Source organism: Gymnodraco acuticeps, unplaced genomic scaffold, assembly GCF_902827175.1.
Source record: "Gymnodraco acuticeps unplaced genomic scaffold, fGymAcu1.1, whole genome shotgun sequence".
Lineage (NCBI taxonomy): Eukaryota > Metazoa > Chordata > Actinopteri > Perciformes > Bathydraconidae > Gymnodraco > Gymnodraco acuticeps.
In genome coordinates, this window is record NW_022990027.1 from 1,674,596 (window position 1) to 1,683,730 (window position 9,135).

General features: G+C 39.7%; 1 protein-coding gene across 1 annotated transcript; it reads right to left on the reverse strand.

Moving 5' to 3' along the window:
- Nucleotides 1–274: 274 nt before the first annotated feature.
- Nucleotides 275–2,301, reverse strand: LOC117545246 (insulin-like). The gene is made up of 2 exons (XM_034214977.1): nucleotides 2,112–2,301; nucleotides 275–411 (listed from the first exon to the last, which is right to left on the reverse strand). The coding sequence occupies exons 1-2, from the start codon at nucleotides 2,299–2,301 to the stop codon at nucleotides 275–277; spliced, it is 327 nt and encodes a 108-aa protein (XP_034070868.1).
- Between the last annotated feature and the right edge of the window lie 6,834 nt (nucleotides 2,302–9,135).

Below are 9,135 nucleotides of genomic sequence, written 5' to 3' on the forward strand. Positions count from 1 at the left end.
CAAGTGAAAACACTGTCATGTCTGTGTTGAGCCAATAGATGGCACTGTAGGACTACAGCCACAGATGGAGCCAAGCACCAGTCTATTGCGCACATCCACACTTTATATCTGCTACAAAGAACACAAACTCACTTCTCTACAGAGAGGAGCCTCGGGTTATGGGTCATGAAGCTTTATTTCCTTTAGTTAATACGACATAGCCAGCGAGTACCGGGTCCACAAATTGACTTTTTACAAGCTATGAGTGGTGCTAGGCTAGCTGTGGAGAGATGGGTCAGTTGCAGTAGCCCTCCAGGTGGTAAACGCTGCACGGCTTATAGCAGCACTGCTCCACGATGCCTCTCTTCACCTTCGTCTCCTTGTGGCCAGAATTAGCCCTCCGCGGCCGCTGCTCCCTTTTAGACAGGAACCCTTTTGAGAAAGATTCCATAGCCGTGTGTTAAATCCTGCTGTTCAAACCTCCAGTGCACTCAAAACTACCATTTAAACTGTTCACACTTTAATGGAGACTAGGTAATCTAATCTCCCAAATCCATTCAGTCTTGTTAGCCTCCACTTCAAGACGAGAATATGACGACGATCCCAACAGAGACATATCATAGCTCGCACCTCTGAAGTTCACTTCAAAAACATTGATGGAATGTTTGATGCGGAACATCCAAATAATGAGTTTTGGGAATGATGTAATGAGGAAGCTGGGGGATTTTTGCAAGTTGCATGATTATTGGATTTGTCACATCATAGATATAAATCCAAAAGCCCTAGCCACAACAATGAGAATTCAAAAGAGACCGGAGACGGGTTTTGCACACTAATGATCGGACAAATACATAGATTTAGTTTCAAGCAAGTTATTTTCTCCACTAGCTAGGATCCAAATTGGCATTCTCATTATGCTGAGACTGAACTTTGAAAGTGGGCAGCGTGCTGGGACACAACTAGCCTTGTATGTCGGGGGCAATGTCGCACTGTTCCTCTCTGAACTCCTGCCATCAAGGGGGCCATTCGAACTTATTTTCCACAAGTTAAACATAGCTATTCCTGGAGTTTACTTTGCCTTACCGAGCATCTCTTCCAGATCTCGCTTATGAGGTCGGTTTGGACTTTTAAAAAAGTGGGGCTGAACCTTCACCATGGACAATAATCTCTTATTTTGTAATGCCATTTATAAATTGAACTCTCACACAGAATTTTGAGGTACTTGTTGTTTACTTGAGTATTTCTCTTGTTATGCTACTTGTACTTCTACTCCACTACATTCATTTTGTACCTTTAGTTACTTTACAGATCTGGATGAATGATGTGAAATATAATAAGTGTTAAATCAGACTTTAGTTCCACCTGGAGTAAATCCACAAGCTACCCTGCAGTATACAAAGTCATTCAAATTAGCTGCACCTTTACCAGCTTTGAGAACACTTTAATGCATCAATACATATAATCAAAACAAATCTAATATTTTTTAATCTGAAATGGACCAATCTGCATGAGTACTTTTACTTTTGGTATTTTAAGTATATTTTGATGCCAATACTTTTTCTACTTTTACTTGAGTAACATTTTGATTGCAGGACTTTCACTTGTAACAGAGTAGTCCTACACCAGGGGTGTCCAAATGCGGCCCGCGGACCATTTTGAATTGGCCCTCAGCAAATTCAAAAAGTATAATTAATATATGGCCCACAAATTAAACATCTACTATTGTACTTCTTAAAGATATAAAACAGTATTCATGTGTTTAATAAGCCCAATGTTCGAATAAATTCAGTCAATTCAAGTTGAAAACATTTTTTAACAAATCTTAGTTGATAAGAAAAAAGCCCAATAACATATTTACATAACAACCTTGAAATATACTCTTCATATTTCCTCTTATGATAAGCAATTTGAGCCTCCTGTTTTAAGGGATGAGCTGCTAACTCAATAAACGAAACCCTATGGAGAGCTGTGAGAGTTGTTTTTTCATCAATATCAACCATAATTTACCTCAATTTGATTGATTTTTCTATCTTATAACTTATGAGGCAATATACCTCATCTCTAGTTAGCGGCCCAGCCCTTCGTATATTTGTCTGTATGTGGCCCTCGGTGAAAAAAGTTCTTGGCCTTACCGAGCATGTCTTCCAGATCTCGCTTATGAGGTCGGTTTGGACTGTAGAAAAAGCCCAGCTCCCCACATACCAAGTAGAGGGCGTCCGCCAGGTGGGAGCCGCACAGGTGGAGGGCTGGAGCAGAGGACACCCCCCGAGAGTAGAGTGCCAGCAGTAGCAGCATGGACACTGCATATGGTACACTAGCCATAAGAGGCACTCCTATAGAAAAAAGTACATTTGATAAAAATTGTATATGCTTGGTTCCTCCAACGGATTCAACCAATCCATCAATACTTAATACCTCGAGGATAGATGGTTGAAAGCTAAAAGAAGAGATGTTTAATCAGACGTCTCTTAATGACACACGGGTATTATGAGCCCACTTTCTTTTAATACATTTGGATATAGATATTTTTTTGCGATATTCCTGTGAAATTCTTCCAGATAGCTCCAGGCTTTGAGAGTGTTATAATAACTCAGAGGCGGCTCTGTAGGCACGCAGCAAACCAAAACTCATAAGGGCTTTGAAGTGAGCAGAAAACTGAACAATTCATTATTTTATTGGAAATCAAAGGGCAGGGATGAAAGGCGGCCGAAAAGTCATTGGCTGATATTTGACTCAAATCTCTAAGTCTGACAAACTAGCTTGAGCCATAAGCGGGCAAAGTCAAATATTCAGAAAAGGGATGGGGGCGAAAATTCCATCTGGTTGACCGAGGTTGGCTTCAAGCTGTTATTCACTGGTGATGTCGTAATCGTGGATCTGAATCCCTACAAAAATTGGATATTTTTAAAGTTAAAATTACCCCAGGGCTGTTTGTTATCTTTTTGATCTTGCACATTTTAAAGTGTTTATGTACAAACAGTATTTTAGAGATGAGCCACCCAAGGTTTAATGTTATTTCTACACTGCTCCTTTAGAAGAAAATTGAAAACTGATTTATATTTGATACCTTTTGCTTTCCTTTTATCAAAACCAAATCTGTTACAAAATAGAAAGAATGCTTTGCCCTAAAAATGCATCACCGTGGTGAATACTGTCCTCAAGGTCACTCCATACCTGGCTCGCCGGTATAGCGACCAAGTGCTAAAGAGTGGGAATGATCCATCTAAGATTTCAAAATTGTCATTAGTGTTATTAGTCAAATCGCATTTGTGGTGGATACGCTCCAGAGTTTGACGTGCAGCTCCTGTTTCAAGGTGAAAAACATATTTAGCAGTCATTTGGAAGCTATATAGACCTTTTGTGGACATGTTATAGTACAGCAGATTATTGGATTGAAAATGAATCAATTTAACTGTGTCTTTAACAATGCACCTGTGCCAGGCATTAAAGCATTGGCACAGCACTCTATCTGGCCTGCCACTCCTTCTATCCCTCTTGGCTGTGTGCCAGGCTCCTTGGTTGAATTATAGATCCTGCCTGTGCTACTCTTTACTTTCTTCCCTGGTTATTATTCACATCAATATTCAAAGTTGAAATCTTGAGGGAATACGGAGAGCTGGCTTACCTGTGTGAGAGGCCTCAGTGCAGCAGAGCAGCTGGTAGGTACAAATGAAAAGGGCCCAGGACTATGAAGGTGCAGAGAACTCCACTCCGCTCTCTTTCACTTTTTAATTCTCCACGTCCATCTGGCCTTTATCAGCGTCAGTGGACAACGCTACGGCCCTATCATTAACTCATTGACGTGTAAGCATGTTAATCTGATTCCATGTGGCACTACAGTAAAGTCTTTTTGCGAACAGACAGAAGAGTTAGGACGTAGTTCATAGTGCAGATTATAAGGACTTTTAGGTGCGTTAGTCATCACCCATCACCCATCACCCATCGGTGATGGGTTTCAAGCTGATGCTGATTGAATGTTTCATAAGAATAAAAGTTATGTTTGTCTATCTCTAGGTGTAAAAAATCAACTTTACAAAAATCAGGCAAACATTTAAATAAACCTCACAAATGTTATGTTAGAACAGGGGATTCACTACACAACAGTATTGAGGGTAACTGTGATATTTAAAAAAAATGAAATTGCTATAATATTGGATAACTCAATTGTTTTGTATCATGAGAATAAGGTTACTTTTGTCTATCTCTCATCAAAAAAAAATGCAATCAACCCTGACTATCAGTAAGAAAATGTCATAACAGTAAATTACTAATTTAAAATTATGTAAACCACAAAAATACTACATTAGAATATGGTTTTCACTAAACACCACTAATGATGGTATCAGTGACATTTGAAATATTAAGTTGATATGTCAGTTAGAAACACATGTCAATATCGTGTAAATAATCCAGCGCCTCTTAAATAATTCCCTTTTCTTCCATTATCAATCTTTCTACCTCCCCTTTCACACATGTGCAATTATTTGCAAAAAAATATAATACCAGTTTTGGGATTTCTTTTGTTGGCATTTAACCTTTATTTCATAAAACTCTACAAGCAGAATACTCAGCTATATATATAACACATTGAAAGATTTGATTGCATCAATATTATCATTTAAAAACATATTTTTTTAGATATGAGGATGTTATTATCAATAATTATTTTAGACACTTCAACCGTTTAGTAAAAATCTGACATCGTGGGAGTCAAGGTTCAGAATTCTATGGCAATTTATTTGTATTTTTCCTGGTTGTATTAAATGTGTTTTACATGATGGGGCATTAGTGTATGTCATGATGTTACACAAATGAGGCAATATATACAGATATTCTGTGTTGTCAACACGGATTTGGTCTCCTTTTAAACAAAAATAAATGTATTTCTGGGCAGGTTGTTTTAGTTCTCTTCCCGTAAAGCTTTGTTTTACTGCACAGGTTTTGACTTGTCTCCTGTCATGTGCAGCAGCTGTTCATTTTAATTGTAATGTGCTGATGGTATCTGAGGGTGGGCCAATTTTAGATGAGAGGTGACACGCTGTATAATTTTATGTCAAATGATAACTCAATTGTCTGGCCCCGAGGAAGCAGCACAGCTCTGTACTGCCGCCGCTTTGATACGAGGTACCACTCCATGGACACAGTGTTGTTCTGATGCAGCGCCCTGTAAAAGAACTCAAGCTTTAACAAGTGACTAGAAAAGAGGACTTTACTTGAGTATTTCCCTTTTTATGCTGCTTGTACTTCTACTCCACTACAATTCAGAGGTACATCATTAAATCAGACTTTAGTTCCACCTGGAGTAAATCCACAAGCTACCCTGCAGTACAAGTTATTAAAACTAGCTGCACCTTTACCAGCTTTAATAACACTTTAATGCATCAATAAATATAATCAAAACATATCTAATATATTTGAAATGGACCAATCTGCAGAATAAGTTTACTTTTGGTACTTTAAGTATATTTTGATGCCAATACTTTTTCTACATTTACTTGAGTAACATTTTGATTGCAGGACTTTCACTTGTAACAGAGTATTCCTACACAGTGTTACTTTTACGTTTACTCAAGTACAAGGTCTGAGTACTTCTCCCACCTCTGCATTTTATAACATGTACAAACTCTAAGTAGTTACTTTTAACTAGGCAACATCATAAAATGTTTTATAAAGACCAAACTCATTACCTATTCATTGCGTGTGTAGCAGGTATTCTGTCTCTCAGTGACCTTCAGGGGTCAGCTATGCATTTTCTGGTTGCAGTAAATAGAGGAGCATGGTCATGAGATCAGCTGAACTGTCCTAGGAGCAGAAATCATTTCCTCCTTAAAATGGGTTGCGTTCCCCTTTAAGCTGTCATCGCGGCATTGGATTTACAGGCATCCAGGAGCTGCATGCTCACCTTGAAAATGATCCAGTGGCCAATAAATTCCAGTCCATTTTAATAAGTGAGACAGATTTCTGTAATTATATGTAACCCGAAGAACTCTTGATTGATAGAGCTATCACTTGTAATAGACTTCAACTCCTGCAGCTCCTGGACCCCGTTACATGATATACGTTTAATTAAGATATGTTATGAAAGGCAGATCTAGATTAGCATGCTTCCATGCCAGCAAGGATGTGCATATATTATGTATGTATGTGAGAGATCTTAACAAAATCTAATTTCTGTTATGTTTAGTACAGGGGTCAAGCTTTTATGATGGCTTTTTGTATCTGAAATTCTAGAACAAGACCTCTGCCACCTCGCCTCTTGAACCCAATTTCTTATTTTTGCCGGAACATTGCATTAGATGTTGTTCAAATTAATGGGGTGTTTCAAATAACAACAGCATATGTTGCTATGTGCGTATACAATGTTAGATTTAAGAAAAAGCTGGGAACTCCTCTCATCTGCATCTTTCACACTCAGCCGTCATACCTGCATTCCTCTCAATGCCTTTTTATTCCTAACCTACTTTTTTAATCTAATGGTATTGGCATTTCAATTGTGTTCCCTCCTAAGCCATGTTTGTACCCTTTTTATATTCTTTTACGAACCATACAGCCTATGCTCTCAGCCTATATAGTACTTTAAAGGCAGATTCAAGACAGAAAACCAGAGGCAAAAGTTCTCAAGTGGACATTTTCCCCAGCAACCGTTGGAGACTAATTACCCCAAGTTCAACTTGAGGAAATCAAAGCTGTATCTAATGAGTGTACTGTAAAAAAATCTTGTGACCTTTTAGCATTTTTGATGTATAATAAAGCAGAAAAGGATCAAATACTCCTATTATACATAAGAAAAAGCTCATCACATTAGGATTTAGGTGTGTTATAGCGACCTGTATGGTCACAGAGAAAAGATCATCATGTAAATGTTCCTCCTATGACATGTCATAGCTGAGGGTCAGGTCTTTCAAAACCTGAAAGTAAAAAGTAGTCCTTTGGAGGAATGATAAAAGAAAGAAGTAGGAAAAAGCCATCCAGCCCCTTGGCAGTGTGATATTAAGACGGTGTTTAAATGTAGAACCAGGAAAGGTCCAACTTTGCCATGCTTTGAAAGTCGTTCCTCCAGGGAACTGAGCACAGCGGACAGGGTTGCAAACAAAAGGCACATCCTACTCGCCCGGTCACATGGCTGCATCAAACACCCACATCAAAATAGCAGAGGCCCTGGCAGAACGCCCTCGTATGCAGAGATAGACAGAAGTTGGGTGGAAAGTCGGCTGGGTCCCCTAAGGTGGGAGTTGCGTAACTCGTCTTCTCTTCGACTGCGTTGAGGAGATAAAAGGGAGTGAGGAGTTCAGCCCAGTGAGATGCTGTTAATCTGCTCTGATAGTGAGAGTCTTTTTACTTCCCATAATTATCCCAGACTTTGTGAGGATGGAACTTGACTTCAGTGAAACATCAGAGAAAAAAATCATTTACTTACACAGCAGACAATAGAAACAACTTGGATCATTATGTTTTATGTGAGTTGGGAGCCGTAAGAAGTAATGAGAATGATTCCATAAGTCAACGTTGAGAACTGGATCCCGATACAAAGGCTTCGTGAAGATTCGTCTGTGCTAAGTCGGAGCAAACCTTTGAATGCCTAATGAGTGCCATTAAAAATGACTGAAGGTCGAAAAGAGAAATCATCAAAAAGCGTCAAAAAGTAATTTTTTGGTCGTTTAAGAAATCTTTTGCAAAGGCAAAACAGGCCTGTCATATGCGAACGTTACCTCATGCATGTCTGCACGTACAGACCTGGTGGGAAGACAGACTGGACATGGCGACTTGTTCCAGACACTGCCCTCCATGTGTGTCAAGGCCTGCTGGCACAGAACCATGACAGAACGCCACAGAAATTCAGAAATACTTGGTCTGTGTGTGTGTGGGACTGTGAGTGAGAGGGCTTGCCCCGGTGTCTGCCACCCTCCTGTCCGTCCAGTGACAGTCGCTAATTCAGTACTAACCTCTGTCATGACCTACTTAGCTATGCCTGGATCCTTACAGAATACACACACTAATAATGAATACAAATAAGGAAATCACCTTGTAATTCAAGACATTATTAAAAAAAACCTCTACTCAATTCATAGCACACAAAGAGAGACCATTGGGGCAGATTAGAATTAGAAGTTGGCAGGTTGGGTAAGGAACAGAGCTTGGTAAGAGCCATAGTTTGACAGCTTAGAAAATGACTACATGTTATAAATCTGACAAGTTCCCAAGAAGAGAGATGAGGCAGGATAGAATGATGGCCAGTTTGATTTTCAGGCCAGAAAATAGATTTCTATTAAAAACCTCATGTGACCAGACCGGCCTTTTCAAGTTGGGCTCAGCGCGAGACAAGAGAATATCATTTGGAACTCGCATTTTTCTAGTTTGTGCGAAGCGATCTTTAGTTTGATGGATTGATATGAGAGCGCCTCGCCTCCTCTCCGAAGGGAATACTTTTTTTTTCACATCACATCTGGGAGGAGAAGGATGTTGTGTCTCTTTGTATTGCAAAACCCTCCCAAATGGGTATTATAACCTTCAATGCAACAATGAGAAGTCCCATTAGCTTGAAATGTGCTTGATCGCCTACATTCCTCATCGGAAGTGGGTGTTGATTCACTTCAGCTCGGGACTGACGGTGTACAGTGTTTGTCGTGGTTGATGTTGACTGTATCCATCAGTTTTATGGGTGCAGTCATTTAAAGGCTGTAAGACACTGCAGTGATGGCTGTGACTCGCTGACTCTGGAGCTGCTTAGGCTCAGCTGCATAGAGCTAATGCTCATGTCAGCATGCTCACAGTGACAATGCTAACATACTGATGATATTAAAGTTTCTCTCCCACACCCCCCCCCCCTGCATGAGATGCCTCAATCTTTTCTGAAACATTGTGACATCACTTTGTAACACTCACGATTTTATCGGCTAGTACTCGAGTGACCAATCACAACAGAGCCATTCCAGCTAGCCAATCAGAGCAGATTGGGCTCTGGTTTCAGACAGAGGGTGAAAAGAGGTGCTGCAGCACAGGCAGTATGAGAACAATATAGACCTTTTTGAACATTAAAGCACGGAAACATTTCACAAAGGCACAAAATACAAATATGAAAATGAGAATTATAGGGCCCCTTAAACACTTTCCTTGGACTTGCAAGTGTTATGACTTCATAATAATGTATACTTTCCC

What these genes read in the sequence shown, in the direction of transcription:
- LOC117545246 (XM_034214977.1), bottom strand. Translation starts at nt 2,301, where the DNA reads ATGGCTAGTGTACCATATGCAGTGTCCATGCTGCTACTGCTGGCACTC. An exon ending in AGATCTGGAAGACATGCTCG is followed by an intron (nt 412 to 2,111) that starts GTAAGGCCAAGA and finishes CTTTCTCAAAAG; the next exon opens with GGTTCCTGTCTAAAAGGGAG.